This window comes from Quercus suber, unplaced genomic scaffold (assembly GCF_002906115.3).
Source record: "Quercus suber isolate HL8 unplaced genomic scaffold, Cork oak 2.0 scaffold_4, whole genome shotgun sequence".
NCBI classification, from domain to species: domain Eukaryota; kingdom Viridiplantae; phylum Streptophyta; class Magnoliopsida; order Fagales; family Fagaceae; genus Quercus; species Quercus suber.
In genome coordinates this window covers 865,395-887,448 of record NW_027069470.1, presented here as the reverse complement: position 1 = coordinate 887,448, position 22,054 = coordinate 865,395, and the positions used below count along the sequence as shown (strand labels likewise).

At 34.1% G+C, this 22,054-nt stretch overlaps 2 protein-coding genes and 1 long non-coding RNA gene across 5 annotated transcripts; 1 reads left to right on the top strand and 2 right to left on the bottom strand.

Annotated features, from left to right (window-relative positions):
- Window positions 1-2,879: 2,879 nt before the first annotated feature.
- LOC136066402 (uncharacterized) lies at window positions 2,880-4,669 on the bottom strand. The gene is made up of 2 exons (XR_010627908.1): window positions 4,579-4,669; window positions 2,880-3,132 (listed from the first exon to the last, which is right to left on the bottom strand). It is a non-coding gene; the product is annotated as an uncharacterized LOC136066402 (long non-coding RNA).
- On the top strand, window positions 4,627-5,777 carry LOC112024401 (uncharacterized protein At4g22758). The gene is made up of 2 exons (XM_024057040.2): window positions 4,627-5,294; window positions 5,419-5,777. Exons 1-2 carry the CDS (start codon window positions 4,988-4,990, stop codon window positions 5,592-5,594), a joined length of 483 nt encoding a protein of 160 aa, XP_023912808.1. The 5' UTR covers window positions 4,627-4,987; the 3' UTR covers window positions 5,595-5,777.
- Window positions 5,778-9,202: 3,425 nt separating this feature from the next.
- Window positions 9,203-21,592, bottom strand: LOC112024384 (uncharacterized). Of its 3 annotated transcripts, XM_024057021.2 has the most exons (5): window positions 21,366-21,592; window positions 19,968-20,029; window positions 12,293-12,522; window positions 10,475-11,177; window positions 9,203-9,555 (listed from the first exon to the last, which is right to left on the bottom strand). In XM_024057021.2, the coding sequence occupies exons 4-5, from the start codon at window positions 10,740-10,742 to the stop codon at window positions 9,380-9,382; spliced, it is 444 nt and encodes a 147-aa protein (XP_023912789.1). In that variant the 5' UTR covers window positions 10,743-11,177; window positions 12,293-12,522; window positions 19,968-20,029; window positions 21,366-21,592; the 3' UTR covers window positions 9,203-9,379. The 3 variants fall into 3 exon arrangements, 1 of the variants encoding a protein (XP_023912789.1); XR_010627906.1 differs by lacking the exon at window positions 10,475-11,177 and having other exon boundaries at window positions 9,443-9,555; XR_010627907.1 differs by lacking the exons at window positions 9,203-9,555; window positions 10,475-11,177; window positions 12,293-12,522 and adding an exon at window positions 12,715-13,023.
- Window positions 21,593-22,054: the final 462 nt, after the last annotated feature.

Genomic DNA, 22,054 nt, shown 5'->3' with positions numbered 1-22,054 from the left:
TAAACAATGTTCATTATAGGATTAGCAACAACAACAACAAAACATATTCATTACAGTTGAATGTGATTTTGGTCGTATGTCATATAGAAAGTATCTTTTATTTTTTAAATTCAATTCTAAAATCTATATACACACACACACAACTCCAAAACTTTCATAGCTATACTTCTATATGAGAAGAGTTTGTCCCCTTCTGAGTTATTAACAAAGGAAAAGAAAAATAAAATCCAACTGTCACCATAATAAAAGGAGCAAAAAAAAAAAAAAAAAAAGACAAAAGCACGAAAAATGATATTCGCTTCTCTCACATTCATAGTGAAATCCAATTATTAAATTCATAGTGGGATCCACCATGAATGTGGAAATAAAGACAGGTAAATAACAAATATGCAAACTAACTCTCCCCCTAAGCTAGATACATTAAAAAAAAAAAAAAATTATTTTCTCCTCTTTACAAAAATAATTTCATCTCCCCCTAAATAAAAACAATTAAAGACCTTTTCCAACATGATTCCCAAATTAGATACATAAATATATATATATATATATATTTTCTCCCCATTGTAAAAACAATTTCATCTCCCCCTAAATAAAAACAGTTAAAGACATTTTCCAACATGATTCCCAAACTTGTTTATTCTATTTATACCCCTTAAAACCAAATTAGTTTAACCTAATGAATTAGCCAAGTAGTTACTTAGGTTAATTATGAGATTTAGGTTAAACTCATGCAATCATATTACTTAATGTGGAAAAGTAAAGAAGACAAAAAATATGATGACTCAGGAAAACTAATGAAACCAATTATTTCAAGGTAAAAACCTGGGGAGAATTCAACCTAACTATCCTTAAGGTAAACAAATCCACTCTGATAGAATCAAAGTTTACAAAAGATTTAAACCTTAAATCTAAAGCTACCTCTTATAGAACTTACTAACACGACCACGTGCAGCTCCGACTCCACGAACTCTTCTATCTTGAATTTGTTGAACACAAACTCCCATGTATGTGACTTTGAGATCCCACTCGAATGTTTAGCAGCACAAACTCTCTAGTTTGTGACTTCAAGATCACCTTTGAAAGTTTAAATCATTAGCTATGTATGATCTTGTTGCAGTAACTTCAGATCTACTGGTTTCGATGGTATGAGAATGATTTCTAGTAGTGACTTTGAAAAGAGAAGACATAGTACATTTTAGATCTTAAAAGAGAACATCCAAAGTCAGAACAAAATGTGTTTTATGGTTTCCTTTTAGATCTGAAGCCCTAATCATATAATGGGCTTAACAGGCTGTTGGGCTTTAATTAAATTCTGCAGAACCCATGTCTCGATCGATCGAACCTGGCAAGTTTTCAATTTCCTGAACCTGTAACTTTCTGAATCTTGTATTCTTTTGTAGACCGTGAGCATTGTTTAATAATATCTATAGACTCTAAAATCTATATCTAGACAAGTTTGTATTCACGGTTTGTCAATTGTTCTAAACTTTTAGAACCTAACAATGACCATGATAAATGGCCACCGTTTATATGAACGAACGATAACCCAATTTCACCAACAATGACCACTAAATTGAATAAAGAAGGCAATGACCTCAATTTTGGCTAACGATGAACACTAAAGTAATAACATAAATGACCACTCTGGGTGGCCAACGATGACCATGAAATGAATAAGGCACGCCATGACAACTAGTTTATGGTCAACAGTGACCACAATAAATGACCAACAATTTCACGAACGAAAGATGATCACCGAAGGAATAACACAAATGACCATGAATAAGGCACGCCATTACTATTGGTATATGGTTAACAATGACAACAATAAATGACCACTGGTTTGGTGAACGAACGATGACCTAATTTTGGCCATTGATGACCAACAAAGGAATAATGCAAATGGCCATTTAGGATGGCCAATGACGACCACAAAGTGAATAAAGCACTCAATGAGTATGGGCTTATGGTCAACAATTACCATGATAAATGACCCACGATGACCTAATTTTGGCCAATGATGATGACAACAACTCTGGATGGCCGACAATGAACACCAAAGGAATAATACCAATTACCATTATGGGTGTCCAATGATAACCTCCAAATGAATAATCCAAACAACAATGTGGATGGCCGTCGATGATCACTTGCTATGCCAACTTATTCCCTTGCATCTATTTGTACAATCAACTTGGTAGACTCATTAATACGCTAGCACTAAGGGTATGTTTGGTTAGAGGGATGTAAAAGTGGAATGATAGAATAGATTTGAGTTTTTCTCATCTGTATTTGGTTGGGGGTGTGGAAAAATGGAGACATGGAAAACTTTTTTGTTTGGTTGAGAAGAAAAATGGGAGGATAGAAAATGTATTTTGTACAAATTTACTATCATGCCCTATTAGACTAAAAAAAAAGTAATAAATTATATTTTCATTAAAAAATAGTGTATTATGGATATGCACTTCATTAAGAGAGAGAGAGAGAGAGAGAGAGAGAGAAAAAAAAAAAAAAAAAAAAAAAAAAAAAAAAAAAAAAAAGGGGCAAAAGCCCATTTTCTCTGGGGTTTTCTTAATCTTTTGTCTATCCTTATCCTATCTTATTTATTGTGACAATCAGTGTAATATAGCTCATAGTATTTATTGTGACAATCAGTGTAATATAGCTCATAGTATCATACACAATTACTGTTGGCGTAGGTGAGTGTATTTCACACACTTTTACTCTTTGTTGCTTGTTCCACATTGGTTAGGAGTGAGTTCACTTATGTATTTATATGATATTGTCCATCTTTATTTATAACTTAAGATAGTGGACATGGTATTAGACTCGGGCTTATCTATATAAACTCTCCCTTTAAATTTCTTCTATGAGCAAACTAAACACATCAAAATCAATTGTCACTTTTTCTTCATCAATTTCTCAAGATACCTTACAGCTATGATCTTTTTAAACTCTCCCTTTAAATTTCTTCCATGAGCAAACTAAACACATCAAAATCAATTGTCACTTTTTTCTTCATCAGTTTCTCAAGATACCTTATAGCTATGATCCATCCCCGTTTGTTGACTAGCTCGCCAACATTTTCCCCAAATATCATCCAGTAGGTTAGTTTTGTGATCATGTATCAAGCTGCAATTGTGGAAACACATGATGCATTAAGATTGTAGTCCGTTGAGTTCCATTCCCATTGTATTTGACTTATACAACACTCACTGCACTAATTGAATATAACTCCCTTATACAATTTTATATACGGTTGAATAATAATGCAGTTGTTTTTTTTAAACACTAATGATAATATATTGATATATACGAGGTATACCGTTCACCTACGATAAGGATTACCCTCCATAATAAAGTTGACATCTCGAGATCAAAATGCGCATACATCATTCAATTATGTTACTTTATCTAGATTATACTTCGATAACCTCTTTTCATACAGTTCAATAATGCATTTATTTATTCCAACTTAACTTGTTTTAGTACCACACTATTTGGGAAAATGCTAAGACCATATAATTTTACACAATTTTGATCATAATTCGCTACATGACGAGTTGTAAGCGGTAAAATTGTAAACCTACTCATAAACGCACTACCACACATCTACTACTCACAACTTGTCACATGGCGAGTTGTGGCCAAAGTAGTGTAAAGTTATGTGATCCTAACATTGCTTCACTATTTGTCATAATTTTTGTTACAAGTTACTAAAGTGGTCAACTCTGAGTAGTTGATATTAGATAATCACTTCGACATGGATTAACCACTTTATCTCCACCACTCATAGTTGACTACACCAAAATTGTGGCAAAAGTTATGGTACAAAAATTGCATCCATAGTTTCTCTAATTCATAATGAGAAAGTCTATAGTGTCTCACAACTTTTGCCACAAGTCTAATGTGGTTAACTGTAAATAATGGAATCATGTGAAAGTGATTATTTATAATTCATAATTAATAATATCGGAGTTATGATAAGAATTGGGACACAAAAGTTGTGGGAATAACTAATTCACAACAAGAGGCATTTTTTTGAAAGAAATCATCATGCCACCACTACTACCATTACCTACCCATTGAACAAATCTTCCTCTAAAATTACGAGTAATTTTTATATAATCTCATAGCACAATGATATTATATTCCCTCTTTTTACATTTATAAAGGATCCTATTAATTAAATTTATTATGGGATCGATTATGAGTATGAGAGGAGTGAATACTATATGTCTGTTTGGTAAAAGTTATTTTTGTCAACTTATTTTATTATTCAGCTTATTTTTGCTATTATTCATGGGTCTCACTATACTATTTTAGCTAACTTTTACATTTGTTTGCAGTACTTTTAGCAAAAAAATTTCAATTTCAGTAAAATAAGCGAATTCCAAACCGACCCTACGTCAACATGCACCAAAAGTACTACCAACTTTGCTACAAACTACAATGGTATTAATTATTAATATTCCCAAAAATTACACCATGAAATCAGCATAAACTGTGTACCAGTTGTGTACTACCGACTCCACAACGGTATTAACTAGGTAAAAAGGTTATATATGGAAGACGTACCCAAATTAGCGTGAGCAACCGGATATAAAAAAGCCAACACTCTCTCAGTTGTTTCAACTTGCTACACAAACCTGGGTTTTCTTTTAAGTCCTTGCCCTCTTTCCATTCATTCTTTGATTCTTGGATGGTAGAAACGTGTCGTTCTTTCATGCACTTTCCTCTTCTTCCTCTCTCTCCGAGCGCAACTGTGCGTTCGCTAAACGCGTTGTCCTCCTTTGGTTCCTGCAAACAAGCCTGGTATTATCGCTGCCTAGGCCTTGACCCCTGAACCCCCCACACCTCTCTCACACACTTCCTTTCCCTCTTCGAAACTCTGCATATATATATATATATATTGTTTGGTTCCATTTGGATAATCGAAAACCGGTGAAAGTTAGAATTCAAACAGAAAAAAGAAAAAAGGAAAGAGATGAAGAGCAACGTTGTTGCTGAGAAAATGGTGCAGCAGAATCAAAAGAAGAATAACGATAGCCTAAACGTGAAGAAGAAGAAGAATAATAGTCCAAAGGCGAAGGGTGTGAAAGGTAATAGATTCTTGATCACTGTCAATGTTCTTGGAAGCGCAGGACCAATGAGGTTTGTGGTGAATGAGGATGATCTTGTTTCCGGGGTCATTGACACTTCTCTTAAAACCTATGCCCGCGAAGGCCGCCTTCCAGTTCTTGGTTCTGATGTCAACGATTTCATTCTCCATTGTGCTGATGTGGGATTCGATGGTATTATCACCAACCCTTTTCTTAACCTTTGTTCCTTTTGAATTACAATTCGATGGTTCTTAATAATTGGATTCGATTGGTTTTTGTTAATTCTGATTTCATTTTCATATGGAACATTTTGTAGCTTTAAATCCAGGGGAATCAATTGGTGCCCGTGGAGGAAGGAACTTTCTGCTGTGCAAGAAACAGAGGCTGCCACAGATGACAGAAGCGAGGTCAGAGATGATAGCTAACAAGCAAAGTGGGAGCTGGAAAGCATGGCTTAACAAGTCCTTTAACAAAAGGATATTGACTCATTAAGCTGTGTTTATTATAGGAGCATCTACTTTATTATGATATGTTAGGTGTGTTCCACTATGTGTCTCCCCACGCTTCATGATTGTGATTGTGATTGTGATTGTGAATGTGACCATGCTTCCTAGCTTTGATGCTTTTATAGAGCATAACGCAACAGTAAATAAAAATAAAAAGATATGTTCTCAACTATGAATTCCAGAAAATATGCCTTAGTCGTTAGACTTTCGTATGCGTGTGCCTCTTGTTTGGCATAGAATCTTTTTCAATCTCCCATTGTCTTCTTTTGGTTTCTTGTTTCAATCTCCTTTATCTTGTGGGAAAGGAGCGTTTGATATGATCCAGAAAAGCAAATAATCAGGAAGCTAACTGGGGGAGGTGGGCCATTAAAATAGCACTTTACGTTTTCATTGAAAAAAACAGGAAATTGACTTCTTCAAAATGGAGGTTGTTGTTTCATCCAACTTTACTTGTTAGAAACAAAGTTTCTTTCCAGCTTAATTTGGAGAGAAAATTTTCAAACATTTCATATATTTCTTCTTTTTAGTTGTGAATTTTAAAAATTTAACTGTTAAATTTCATGCATATCAAATTTCATTTAAATTAGATATTATTTATTATTTGATCAATAAACTTAAACTTGAAATTTTAAAATATGTTTGATAACATAGTAATTGATCTTTGATTTTCTTGAAATTTTGCAAGCATGAAGGATATAATAAAAACATGTAATCTAACGGTTAGATTTTCAAAATTCACATTCAATGCAAAGATATATGATGAATTTGAAAGGTTTTTCTTCAAATTTTATTCACTTGGTAGCTAGTGCTGGTCACTAAAAAAATAAAATAAATAAAATAAAAGAAGAAGATGTGATTGGAATTGCACAAGCTTGTATCAAAATTGGGTAAATTGCTAAGTTATTTCTGATGATATGGAGAAGTAGTTCAAATTTTATATGAACAGGAAAAAGAAAAGAAAATTATTGTGCAATTACAGAAGCTTCAATATCAGTTGTTTTGTTTTTATTTAGGATTAGCAGAAACACATTCATACGAAGAGTAACATAAAACATTTATACCAAATAACAATATTTAATGTAATTTGGTCAACTTCATATCTACATTCATGGGCAATATCAATCAAAATCCATTGTCAACAATAAGGATTATAACCACTTAACGAAACCTTAAAATACTCACAACTCACAAAAAAAACTCACAAAACTCACCAACATGGAAAATTATTAGGTACTCCCAGAGTACCATAAATACGTACTTCCTTCTCTCACATGAATGGTGAGTTCCACCATGAATTTAATTAGTGAGACCCAACATTCATGTGAGAGGTGGGAGTACGTATTTATGATACTTCGAGAGTACACAATAATTTCCCAACCAACATAAACAAAACCTCTCACAAACACAAAATTCACAAACCCAAAGCCCCAATCCATCCAATAACTCTCTCACACTCACAAAACAACAAACTCTCAATACATAACCACGAGTATCTTTCAACCTAAAAAATCTATCAAATTATTCTTCGAAGAAACACTCGCATTTGTCCATCAAATGCAATGACTTACAACATTAATTTAAACTCATAAAATCAATAACTAAACTGAAGAAAATACCGCAATGGAGAAGTTTCACTTGTAGAGGACCCACGCTCCAAATTCAGAAATGTTCCAAAACCAACGGAGGCAGAATATTAAGAGAGAAAGTTGTTCTCTAAATTTGTGTGCAAATGAGGGGGGGATAGTGCTATTTGTAAGCATTTGAATTTGAAAACGACCATTGATCATAATCATTATCATGTGCGCCACAAGATGATGATAAGGAGTGCATGATCATCATGAGTTTTGCATGACGATGACAAGTTAAGCAACCTAAAATTCCTGACCTTAGCTCAACAAATAGAATTTTTAGCTTTCCATCTTTGAGAGCTTTGTTAGAGACCATCCTAATGTCTGATTGTGGTGTTCTTTGTCTCATCAAAAAATCTCCTGAAGTCTATTTTACAATACCACCAAATTTTATAATCTTTCCTAATGAAAAGAAAATTATAGCCCTTAGAAGTAGGATAGTAAATAAGAAAATTTCATTGGAAATTTCAAATTTGAATTTCTTTCCTGTTTCAAGGCAAGTTTCCAGTGAGAAGGGACATCATAGAAATTTTTTTCATGTGGAATCTTTGTGGGCTTTGTTGGATATATTCCCCACCTCCGATTTTGGTGCTTTGATGTCATTGGAAAGCTCATGATATCTGCCACAGGTTTTGCAATTCGGCCTAAACATTCGGAAAGTTACGGCCTTCAAAAGCAGGGTAGTGATAAGATAATTTCATTGCAAATTTAAAATGTGAATTTCTTTCCACTTTGCACACAAGTTTTCCAACCAGCCAAACATCCCCCCAAAAAAAATTCTGGATCACCCATGTGCGGCTTATGTCAACTTCATACACAAAGTTAGTACTTGGAGTTGATTTCTAAGATTTTGTGGCGTAATCTTCATTATCTTTCTATATTATATGCAAATTTTCCAGTAATCTAGACCTTACCCCGCCCTCCAAATAGTGCTTAACCAAGTTATAGAGAATTTCATAGCCTAAAAAAAATAATTATTTAAATTTTTTTTAGGATGCAAAAAATGACGTGGCATTATTTTAATTATTAGATAAACTAAACATATATAACAAGTTTATGTCGAACTTAATAGAAAATGTGGACGAATGAGTGACTAATGCAAATAGAATATAACTTCATAAAATAAAATCCAAATTATAAAAGTTGAGAATATAAAATTCAAAAACCCCAAACTTTAAGGGTGAGTTTGTACTTTAGCCCTCAACGTAGTATTTAAACTAGCTTGGACTCCATACTTCTTATTGTTTAGTATAATTAATGGTACATAATGTTGGAATATAATAGTTTACAAAATTATTAATTTATTAATCCCATAAGCTTTCGGGATTAGTGGTAGGTTATCATTGTATCATAGTAGAGATCATACCAAAGATGTTAGATTAATGCATATATTATTAAATTTACTTTTTCTTAATAATGGAAGAAATATAAAAATAGATCCAACCCTAGCTATTTGGGTTGGATACTCCCTAATCATTCTTTAAATCACCAGTTAAACCTTCACTGCATTTCAATCCTTCTACCTGCCAATAAAGAAGGTGCACTCTAATGTCAATCATATTCTTAGAAGTCCATAATGCACCAGTAATTTACAACCTTTATTGAACGTAAGCCTCCATTTTGAGAAAGTCATGTTCTTATTCTCTCATCAAAAGCAGGGGTTCTTTTTCATCCACCTTCCCCAATTATCATCCTCTCCATTTTTATATCCTCTAATATGTTCCGAATCTGTATTTATCAATTTGAAAAGTAGCAAAAACATATTTGTAACTCAACACTCATGGCATTCAAAAGTTACCTTTTTTTTTTTTTTTTGGCAATATACCATTTGACTGAAACTCATTCCATTTCATGTTACTTAATAAAATAGTTGAATTGGCTAGGGTCTTGTAACTCAACTGAAAATTTTTAATGTTTTTAACAGAGATGTTTAGGAATCAAAATACCCCCTTTTCCAACTATCAAATTAGAAAACAAAAAAACAAGTCGGATTACCAAAAGCATTAAATGTTACATTATTATTACAATTGCGATTACAGTGAAGCTTGATAACACATTTATTTAGGCATGATCGACATGTTTTAGCTTATTGATATCACATCGATCTTCTTAGCTAGTGAAAACTTTTCAAGGCACAGATATCTTAATGAGATAATACCTTGAAACTAAGGGACCTGTTAACCCAATCCTTCAATCTCCCACTTCCCTTTTGATCTATCATCTCTGACATCTCTTTTGTAATTTGCGACTCGCTCTTCTTCTTGTAGAGCCCAAAGTTCCTCTCCCCATGAGATCCTATCCGTTCCCATGGATTCAAAGCTACAATAAGATTTCATAATTAGAATTTATTAGATTATTGTAACCCTAAAGATTTGGCTACAAGCATAGAAATGGAATAAGAGCATATATATATATATATATACATATATGTAACCTCCTCTCACATGGAGGTGAATCTAAAGCTTGTGGACTTCACTCCTGTGTGAGAGGGTGGTTAGTTGTTAAGAACTTATTCTTAGCATTGGTTTTTTTACAACTGTATCATGGTACAAACTTCATTTAATTGACGATGGTAATTGATTACATTTATCCCGACACAATATTCTATTAAATAAATAAATAAATAAATAAATAAATAAAAAAAGGAAATCGAAAATGTCATTAAAACCAATCACAAAATTCGAAAGAATACAAACCTTCACATCGAAAGACAAAAACAAACAAACAAACCCATCAAAGAGAAAGCAAGCCATCAAAATAACCTTAAAGTTTGGCAACAAACTTTTTTTTTTTTTTTTTTGGAGAAGAAGTTTGGCAACAAACTTGGTTGCAGCGTAATGCTACAATTTCACTTAATATTTTTTTTATTGGATGTAAGATTTAACAAATCCACTATTGGCTTACATTTTCTTTTAATATTCTTCATATTTCCAAAATTTGCACAAAATCAAAGATCAATAGTTATGTCATCAATCAAATATTTTAAATTTCAAATTTTTGGAATCTAAAATTATGCACAAAAAAAAAAAAAGTTTATAGATTGAATAGTAAATAACATCGGATTAATACGAAATTTGATATGTGTGTTAAGAATATAAATAACATACAATCTAACAGTTAGATTTTCAAAATATATAATCATTCTAATTTTTTTAATTAAAGTTGTAGTTTTAAGCTACAACCAAGTTTATAACAAAACTTTATCTTTTTAAAAAAACAAATGAGTTGGAGATGATACTCTCAAATTTGGCTGCCGGATAGAGAAAGAAATTGTTGACATCGGAACCAAGGACCGGAAGCCTGCCTAAGCGTGCATATGATTTGAGAGTAGTGTCAATGACCCCAGCAACAAGATCATCCTCATTCACCACAAACCTTATTGGTCCTACACTTCCAACAACATTGACTGTGATCAAAAATCTGTTATTCTTCACATTTGTTTGAGCTTCTTTATTCTTCTTATGCTTCAGCAGCACTGATTTCTCTGACACGGTCCTCTTCAACATGTTTTTTGTTTCCTTTGCTTTTCGAAGATCCAAATGAAACCAAACAAAAAGGAAGGCTTAGAAGGTGAAAGATATAGTTCCTTGAAATCTCCAATACCCCAAATAGATTTAAACAACAAAAGTGACAAAAAAGAAGAATTGAGGACTGCAAGAGAGAGTTTGAAAGAAAGGAATAGGTGGGGTTTAGGGGACAAGGCCGAGGCTGCGATGGTACCAGGCTTCTTTGCAGGAACCAAAGGAGAAGAGTGCTTGTTGGGAGCGCTTGAACGCTCTGGCAGATAAAGGATGCAGAAAGAGCATAGAAGGACGAGTTTTTTCCACCATCCAAAACTGAAGGCAGAAATTATGACGGAAAAGAAAGAACGTGAAAGGGATTGTTTGGAGAAGAAGAAGAAGAATAGAATATCTTCAACACCAATGGCAAATGTTTGATTGCTGCAAAAGAGAGCACGTTTGTCTGCTTTATGTTTTGAATTTCTTTTTTAGAAACAAACACACACACAAGGGAAAGAAAAATAGTTCTAATATAAAAGGCACACCACAACTCCACTAAAAAACCATAGTAACTTTAATTTTAAGGGAGGGTGGGGCAAATTATATTTTGAATTTTAGTTTATTATAATCAATATTTTATTTAGTCTATTGTTTTATTCTTCATTTATTTATGGGTATGTGCATGATTCTTTTCTTCTTTTCTTTTTTTCAAAATTGAAAGCAAAAGAATTGTACTGATAATTCAGGTACAGAACCAGGATTCAAACTTAGGGGAACCAAAGTTCTTTCAAAGATTTTAAAAAATTGAAATATCAATACTAGAGGTTGACAACGATGCATTATTAGAATTAATTTTTTAATTATTTGTATTTTTTATTTTGAAAAAAAAAATCACAAATGACAATTTATAATCAAGAGTTTTGTAAGTTAATTGGCACATCCTAATATTTTCAAAGTCTGACCAAGATTAGTCTGATTCTTTATTCTATCGACATTATAAATTAAAAAAAAAATTATGTATTCTTTTAGCATAATCCTATAACTAATAACTTCATAATGCTATATACATAGTTAAAATATTCTTAAAAAAAAAATACAAAAAACTATAGTTAAAAGTTCAAATCTATGTCAAGCGTTATGTTAATAAAACAACTAAAATAATGGTTAATAAATATCATGCATTAATATTCAGCGAAAAAATGGGTAAGACAATTATTGGTGTCTTGGTAAGGTTGAGATTTTTTCCTTTGAAAAATTGCAAGTTTGAAAAAATAGTAAAAAGAAAATTAAAAGAGATCTATTAAACAATTATGTGATAATGGACGGTAACTTTGAGTTTTTAACTAAGTAAATAATAAAACTTTTCCCGTCATTACATTAATTTAGTTAAGTCACAAAATTTATTACCAATAGACTAATCTTATACATGCTTTGGTGGCAGTTTAAATAAGACACAAAACAATAGATTGTTGTTGTTTCACACATGTATTACCATTTATGCATGAATGCCAAGTGTGTCTCAAAGTTAATAAAACATTAAAAATAAAAAGATCTACCATTCAAAAAATAGATAAATTTTTTCCACTTGTTGAATTAAAGACACCAACTGATCCAAGCTGTTCGTGATTAACTGGTGTGTGGATGGAGCGACCACCAATATAAGAATTGTCTCTGTGGCTAGGGGTGTGCATGGGTCGGGTTGAGGGGATTTTTTGACACAACCCACCATGGTAGGTTAAAAAAAATTCAACCCTACCCATCACATATATATATATATATATCACACCTGCCACGTGAGTTGATAAAAAAAATACATTAATATATAAATTAATATTCCAACTTAGTTGTAAACAAAATATGTCTGAGTATCCAACTGAGTTGATAAACAAAATATAAATGAACTAGTATCCTAATTCACTTATAAACAAAATATACATGAGTTCCTAACTCAATTATAAATAAATTATATCTAACTGAGTTGATAAACAAAATATATATGAACTATTGAACTAGTGTCCTAAGTTCTTGACTCAGTTATAAACAAAATATATGTAACTGAGTTGGTAAACAAAATATACAGAACTAGTATCCTAAGTTCCTAACTCAATTATAAATAAAATATATCAAACTAAGTTTATAAACAAAATATATAGAACTAGTTCTATGAGTGGATTTCAAAAGAGTTCTATACTAGTCCCACTAAGAACCAAAATATCCAAGCTATCCAGCATTCCAATTTCCAACTAATCTTCCTCTTCCACTATTATGGTGCTTTGAGATGCAAACTCTGAGACAAATCCAAAAAAAAAAAAAAAAATTATACAGTGGAATTTCAAAACCGAAAAGGCTTATATAACAAATAAAAAATTACTTTGTTGAAAAATTACCTAACTTTAGACCCTCATAGGATATTTTTTACACCGAACTTCCAAATGAGTTCTGTAGGGGTGAAAGGCCCAGGAAAATATATCTACATATGTATTGGGCAAAGGGCCCAATCCCAGGAAAGTAAGTAGTCCGAGGATGGGTAGATGCTGTCATAAGGATCTGTGTTAGTAGGTAAAGAGGTAAGGTTTGATCATGACTGCCCATGAGGGCTGTCCGAGGAGGAATGCTACCTCAATTGTGCAAAGATGAGATTAGAAGGTGTGGTTTGCCATTAAGAGCAATGTTCTGGACCATTCCATGGATGAGGATAAGTATCAGGAAGGAATAGGATGGGGAAAAGTTATGAAATATCTAAAAGAAAGCTGCTACCACCGCATTGAATGCTATGCAGCTAACTCTCTGGCCGCATTAATGAGGAAGTGATACCTGAACAGTAGTTTTCAGCCTTACAGCTACTACCGAAAGACTTCAGGAAGGTGCTAATAGGATAAGGATCAACACCAACAATCTGATCTACACGTGGAGGGTGGAGATGAAAGAGGAAGATAGTATAAAATGGAAGAGATACCCTAAGAGAAGAGAATCGGAAATTAAGGGAAGAACACTGTACCAATCAAGAGTTGAACTGTAATCAAATTTGAGAGAAATATATAACAACTGATCTCCTTGGATCGTGTCAAGGATGATTTTCTTTAGATTAAACTAGTCTATCTTCATTTTCTTGTCACCTAGGTCCACTTTACTTGTTGTCTGACTCATTAAAGCCTAGTTTTTCAACCCACTCTCTACAAATTCGTTGTATTGGGCTCTTTGGGCCTAAGTTCATTCATCTTTTGGGCTTGGGAGCAGAATTTTGACCTCATAATTGACGCCGTCTATGGGAATTTTCGATGTTGTAGTGAGTCTAACGTTCAACTATGGTAGGTTTAGGTCTGAATCAGGCAGAATCTATGGGGTCTCAGCATCAAGATCACTTTCGTAAACGAAGAAGGGACCGGGAGGGAAGTGTGCACACTAGCTCTACTAGTAGGAGCTAGTCTCGGGGTGGGAGCCACTTCTCTCATGAAGAGAATGTTAGAAACATGCAACTGGAGATTGATCATTTGCGAAGGAAGTTACGCCGTGAACAACGAAGGAAAACTCCCTCAAGGTCTGTTTCTTCTTCTAGTGAGGAAGGAGATGGCAGTTACAGGCCTAGATTGAGGACTCCCCTCAGTGAGTCTTTCTTATATGATGAGGACTACCACCATGAGTACAGAAACAGGAACTCATCTTCCAAAGGCTTGGGAAATGTTGCAATGAGCAGAGCGCTCAACCAAATTTTCAAATCACCTTTCACGCTTAGAATTGAGGGAGGGAGACTTCCTCGACAGTTCACTAAGCCCACTTTCGCCAAGTACAATGGTCGAATAGACCTTGTGGAGCACTTAAGCCACTTCAACTAGAGAATAGCAGTGCATTCCAAGAACGAGACCCTAATATGTAAAGTATTCCCATCCAGCTTGGAGCTTGTGGCGATATGGTAGTTTGATGGCCTAGGTGCAAGTTCTATTGATTCCTTTAAGGAGCTCACCCAAGCGTTTGGATCCCATTTTATTACATGCAATAGGGTTCCTCGGCCCTTGAATTCTCTGTTGTCCATGTCCATGTGGGAAAGGGAGACCCTGAAAACGTACTTAGACAGATACTGGGAGATGTTCAATGAGATCGATGGGGACTTTAATGACATGGCTATAAAGACTTTTAAGGTCGGCCTACCTGCCAAGCAAGATTTGAGAAAGTCTTTGACTAAGAAGCTGGTAAGGAGTGTGCGTCAACTTATGGACCGTATTGACGAATACAAGCTGGTTGAGGAAGATTAGCAGCAAAGGAAAGGAAAGGCTAAGGTTACCCCTCAGGATAAGAGGGATTTCAGGTCGGAAAAATACAATAATAACAAGCCCCGAAGGGATTTTGCTAGGCAATCTGGGTTTACGGCTCCTCAGGTGGTTAACACGGTGTTCTGAGAGCTAGTACATCCATCTTGGAAAAGATGAAGAATAAGCCATACTTCAAATAGCCAAACAAGATGGGAGGAGACCCTATGAGGCACAGCCAAAGTCTTCATTACTAGTACCATCAAGAACGAGGGCATAACACCAACGACTGTAGAACTCTATGGAATCATCTGGAGCAACTAGTTAAAGATGAAAGGTTATAACAGTTTTTGTATCGACCCAATGGACATGGAGACCACGTAGGGTCGAGGGCTTAGGGGAATGCTTCTTTAAGACCCCCCTTTGGGCATAATTAATGTCATCTTTGCTGCTCTTGGGAGAATTAGTTCTCATCCCTCTAGGGTGATGTCTGTAGCTTAGAAACCCGTTGAGGACTCTAATTCTAAGCTGAAAAGGGCTAGAATGGAGATCCAGCAGTGTTGAACTTTTCAGATAAGGACAAATTGGAACCATACAATCACATGATGATGCTTTAGATGTCATGCTCAAGATAGGAGGGTATGATGTGAAGAGTGTGTTGGTAGACCAGGGCAGTGCTGCAGAGATTATGTACCCTAACTTATACAAAAGGTTGAACTTGAAGCCTAAGGATTTGATAGCCTATTATTCACCTTTGGTAAGCTTTGATGGGAAAGTTGTCATTTCAAGGGGTTAAATTAGAATACCCGTGCAAGCAAGTTCAGAGATAATAGAGGTAGACTTCATTATGGTGGATGCTTATTCTCCCTACATGGCTATTATAGCAAAACTCTGGCTTCATGCCCTAGGAGTTGTTTCTTCAACTCTGCATTTGAAGGCGAAATATCTGTCGGGGGGTCAGATTGAAAAGCTTGTTGGGAGTCAATCCATGGCCAAGCAGTGCCTAATAGCTGCAATCATGCATCAGCCTAAAGCTGAGTCCTCAGCCTCTGCTAAGGGAGGCTTATAGCAGTCAAAGATCCCAATCCTGTCTACGGATGTGGTGTCAAAAGGGACAATATGCGAGAAGCTGGAGGAAATTATTAAAGATGGTGATTCAGATAAGTTCTTTCAGGTTGGAGCTCAGCTACCTCCTCGAGAAAATGAGGAAAGGGATAATATGCGAGAAGCTGGAGGAAATTATTATAGATGGTGATTCAGATAAGTTCTTTCAGGTTGGAGCTCAGCTGCCTCCTCGAGAAAATGAGGAGCTGATCATATTTCTAAGGAGGAATATTGATGTCTTCGCTTGGAATGCTTATGAAGCTCCTAGGGTGGATTCAGAACTTATTTGCCATCATCTAAATGTCAACCCAACTGTCCTCCCTAGGAAGCAACCATCTCGGTGCTCATCTAAAAAGCATTCTAATGCTATTAAGGAGGAAGTGAACAAGCTTAAGCAGGCTAGGGCTATTAAGGAAGTATTCTACCCAGAGTGGTTGGCCAATATGGTGGTAGTGAAAAAGAAGAATGGGAAGTGGTGGGTATGTGTAGACTTCATAGATCTGAATAAAGCTTGCCCCAAAGATTCTTTCCCTATGCCTTAAATAGATTAGTTGGTGGATGCCACTGTAGGCCATCCTTGGATGAGCTTTCTAGATGCCTTTTAAGGGTACCACCAGATACCTTTGGCTTTGGATGATCAGGAGAAGACAGTTTTTGTTACTCCTATTGGGAATTACCACTACAAGGTGATGCCCTTTGGTTTAAAGAATGCGGAATCTACTTATTAAAGAATGATGACCAGGATGTTTGAGTCACAGCTAGGAAAAAAAAATTGAGGTTTATATAAATGATATAGTGGTAAAGACTAAGTCAGAATCCAAGCATGTTAACGACCTCGCCAATATCTTTGAGGTATTAAGGAAACACAAGCAGCGCCTTAATGCTTCTAAGTGTTCTTTTGATGTTGGTTTAGGGAAATTCTTGGGGTACATGGTCACACCTTGTGGAATTGAAGTTAACCTTGACCAAATTAAAGCAATTAACAATTTACACCTACCTCGGAATCCCAAAGAGGTCCAGAAGTTGACAGGGATGACTGCTGCTTTAAATAAATTCATTTCTTGGTCAGCAGACAGGTGTAGGCCTTTCTTCCAGTTGTTGAACAAGTGGAAGAGATTTGAATAGACTGAGGAGTGTTTCCTGGCCTTCCAGCAGTTGAAGAAATACTTATCCTAGCCTCCCATTATGTGTAGGCCTAAGGTGGATGAAGTTTTGTTTACTTACATTGCGGTGGTTTCCCATGCGATAAGCTTGGTGCTGGTATGGGGTGATGGTGGTGTGTAGAGGTCAGTTTACTATGTGAGCGAATCACTGCATGAGGTCGAAGTGCATTACCTACTGCTAGAAAAGGCCATTCTGGCAATGGTGCATGCTACATGTAAGCTCCCACACTATTTCCAATCCTACACAGTTGTTATCCTGACCCAACTTCTGCTTAGATCTCTACTTCGGAGTCTGATTACACAAGGAGGATTGCCAAGTGGGGTATGATCCTAAGGGCTTTTGATATTAAATACATGCCTCGAACCTCTGTCAAAGGTCAAATCCTTGCTGATTTGGTCGCCAAGTTTGCTGAAACCCCATTTGAAGAAAAAAAAATGAGAAACATAGGATGGATGGAAAATTAGTTAGCATGGTCTCCCTACAAGAACCTTTACCCTGAAGAGTACACGTTAATGGTGCAGCGAATCAAAGAGGATCTAGAGTAGGGCTAGTTGTAATTTCTCATGAGAATATCATTATTGAAAAATCCTTAAGGTTAAGCTTCTCGGCTACCAATAATGAGGTCGAATATAAGGCTCCATTAGTAGGAATGACTATGGTTCAGAGAATGAGAGGAAAAGCAGTGGAGATATTTTCAGATTCGAGATTGGTTGTTGGCTAGGTAGGGGGAGAGTTAAAAGCCAGAGACCTTAGAATGCAGGAACATTTGAACTAGGTTAGACACTTACAATCAGGATTTGAGTCTTTTAATTTATTGCAAATCCCTAGAAGTAGAAATACACATACTGACTCTCTTGCCATGTTCACGACCTCCTCAGTACAAAGTTTATCTCGGGTGATCCTTGTAGAAGACTTATGTAAACCTATTGAAATAGGAAAAAACGTAGTTCATATTCATCAAATTAGGGTGGGTCCTAGCTAAATGGACTATACTGTGCTATTTCTTAAGGAAGACATCTTACCCAAGAGTAAGTCTGTTACGCCCCAAACTCGATACCCGAATTTGTGACTATGACCGACATGCTAATATCAAGTTTAAACCTGATATTAACAAGAACCAACCTAACTTTTACAAAAACTTCCCCCTTTCTTTTCATTCTTTTTTCTTTACTTAAATGATATAATTTTTCACTTGATATTCAGAGCATCTACATTGTACTCAAAGAATAACATAATCCACCAATTACTCAAATTCTAAATTTCATATAATACATCTCTTAATGCTTTAAGGTACACAACTTTCATTAGATCCTAAAATACACAATACTACAAAGCTAAACATCAAATTACTAATTCGGGATCTATACATTAAAACTAAAACTAGCTCCTTCCAAAACTCGACTAAGGCTCCCTCTGCTCTAAATTAATACATATTGACTGAAAGAGTGGAAGAGGTAAGCTACACAGCTTAGTAAGGGTAAGATACATCAGAATTAATAAGAATGCTTGTAAATCAAATCATTTCATTTTATAAATGTTCAGATAGGAGAACATCTTTTCATGCATAGTATTTTATATTATTTATAATAATAACTTATATGCTCTTTGTAGGAAAATAATTGTTCTCCCTTTTCTTATCAGAATAATATTACCAAAACCTTTCGGATTGAATTTCTTTCATTTCTTACAAAGTCACCAAATATAATATTGATTGTTTAGAATCATATACATACATATATATACTCTCATTCCAAAATAATCATTTTAACTTAAATCAAATAATTGGTAATTTTGTCTTAATCTAGAAACATCTTGACGAATAAGAAGACTTTCTTTATAAACTGCTTCTCGTCAAATATTATAACGTTTATAGTCATAAAACTTAACGTTTCATAAAGAACAAATATCTGATAATTTTTTTAACATAAACTTGTACTTTCATCAGAAGTTTTATCTTTATAGAACACTAAAACCTTTTCATTTGATTCTTTATCTTTAAAGCACAATAGAACTTCAGAGACTTTTATCTTTAAAGAACAACTTTTCTTTTCATCATAAACTTCTTTTCATGAGAGTTTTTAACTTTTCATAATGCATTTAAACAAATCAATCTCTCATGATCAATAAAATAATATAGCTGTTCATAACATATTGGTTAGTCAATATCTGATAAGTCTGTACTTATTTGGGAGACTTCTAACACCACTGTGCTAGGTATCCAGCATTCCCCACAATGCCAGGAATTCTCAGGATCATATCATAATACATATCTTCAACCATGGGGTCAGTTGGCATTCTCCACAAGTTGGTTGTAACTAACAAGGGTGAGTACAATAGAACCAATCCTACTTTTAATGGCCAATCGTATAACATTTTCCATGGAAAGCCAGTAATTTAACCCCTACTGGTTGAGTTCAGATCACCAGAGGACATAACCCGAAAACATTTCATACTTATTATACATCATACTGAATTTCATAGTTTGCATAACATTTCATAATAAAAGCATTTACATTATTCTCTTTAAACATCATGTTTGTGGAATTAGTAATAGCATCAATATGTTTAAATCATATACATAAGGTTTCAAAAACTCATGAACATTTCTTTGTTTGAAACATGATTATATGTGATATCTCTAATCAAATGCTTTTTATTGCATAATATACTTTAAAATAATCTCATGACTTATCAAATGCTTATATAACTTATCTCTTACCTGAAAGCAAAGGAACCAAGAGCCTAAAGTCGAAGGAGCTTAGACTTGTGTACTAGTAACACCTAAACCAAATATCAAAACTTATTACTGTCAATCTTACCTTAGCATAAATTTACACATTCATCTCAAAGCCTATCTCCTATAATCAATGAAATCCTAATCCCACCTCAACGAGATTCCCACAACATATTGTGCACGCATCAACAAATGATATATCAAACTAAAGAAAAACCATCATTCTCATATTTATATCATATCTCCATAGGAGCCAACTTCATTTCAAAAGGTGCTTTGAGATTAGGGCAATAATACATGCATAAACATAAAATCCTTTAAACATGGTCATATAACCATATACATTCATATGGCAACATACAACACGTTGAACAAGACAGCAACATGAAAAAGCAGTAGAAAGGTTTAGGACCTCTCTTTTGAGTACTAAACCTTGAACCAAGTTATACAAAATTAATCTATCATCTAGACATACCAAAAGATAAGAATATTAAATTATAACTCAAAACATTCATCCTAAGTTTAGAATTAAATCCTCAAAGTCAGAGTTATCATTTACTGTTTACTGCTCATCTTAGCAGCATATGCCTCAATTTTAAAATACAAATGGGCTATCTAAAGACATCAAATATTCATGCAATTTTACAGAGCCACTCCTCTTTATATCTAGTAAATAATATATCAATTTTAGAGTCAAAGCATAAAGTCACGATTTATTAAAAATCATACAAGATAACGTGCTCAAATCTGCCCTAACAGAATTTTATGTAATTTAGAAATTAAACCATTATTTTTATAATGATCTAATGGCTGTGAGACCACTTTCATTAGAATCATACATGTCTTAGAATTCATAAGAACTACTCTTAGCATCCTAATTCATTGTATACAATTTAATACATAATTTATTATGCATAAACACAGAATCTGTCACAGTGACTGCTTTTCAACATTTTCCTGTAAATTCACAAACAATTATCAAACGATGGTATTTTTATATGGAGATTTTTGTACAATCATTAGACATGTTAGAAAACACTTATATATAGTCATTTAACCATTTATAGCAATATTACATACAACAAAAATCCCAGCAATAACATCAAAAGTACTCATCTTAACTTTTTCTTACTACCTTAATAATATACAGTCATTAATTAGTAAAAATCATAATCTACCTTCAACAAATCACCAATACAGTTTCAAAACTTCTTAAAACATTATATATATATATATATGGACTTACAAGTTCATGATTTCCTAATTTCACAAACCAAAAATTTCAGCTTCTAACAATCATATTAAAGAACATAGAAGTGAAACTAAAGCAAGTCATTCCACCATTAAAATACCCATAATAAGATGAGGTTTTTATTTACTTACCCACAAACTTTGAAGCTGAAATCTTAGGGCTAATCTTTTAATTTCTTCCTTAGAATGAGCTATATGGTTTCAGTGAGAGAGGGACAGCTATTGGTGAGAAGTAAGGTGATGCCGTGTAAGAACAAGAGAAGAAGAAAGAGATAAGAACAAAGAAAAGGAATAGAGAAAGAAGAATAGGGGATGAAGCTTCTGGTGTAGCCAAGAAAAGATAAGAGAGAAAGATTTGTGGGGCACGTGTTTTAACAAGGAAAGAAAAGGTTGACTTACCTTTTCAACTTTTAGCTTTTATACTTTTCACCCTCACAAAGTTCTATATTCTAGAAAGGCCCAAATAATACAATAACTTTGCATATAAACCCTTACTTTTATACACTTAATTAAACACCAACAACTATATATCTAATAAATTAACCACTTAATATAGTTTTGTACATACTTAGTATATTTTTATAATACAATTAGTCATTCACTGATTTATAATCTTTACAATTCTTATTCAATGGCATTGTAAAATAATATGTTTATTAAATACTCTTCTATTAATTATAAAAAGAAAGTGGCTTAAAATAGTAATTAACCACTCAAACACATAGTTTAATTATAAAATTAGGTCGGGGTGTTACAAAGTCCGAGGCTGACAAGGTACGGAGAAAGGCTCCTCGGTTTTGGCTGTTCGAGGACCAAAAGTT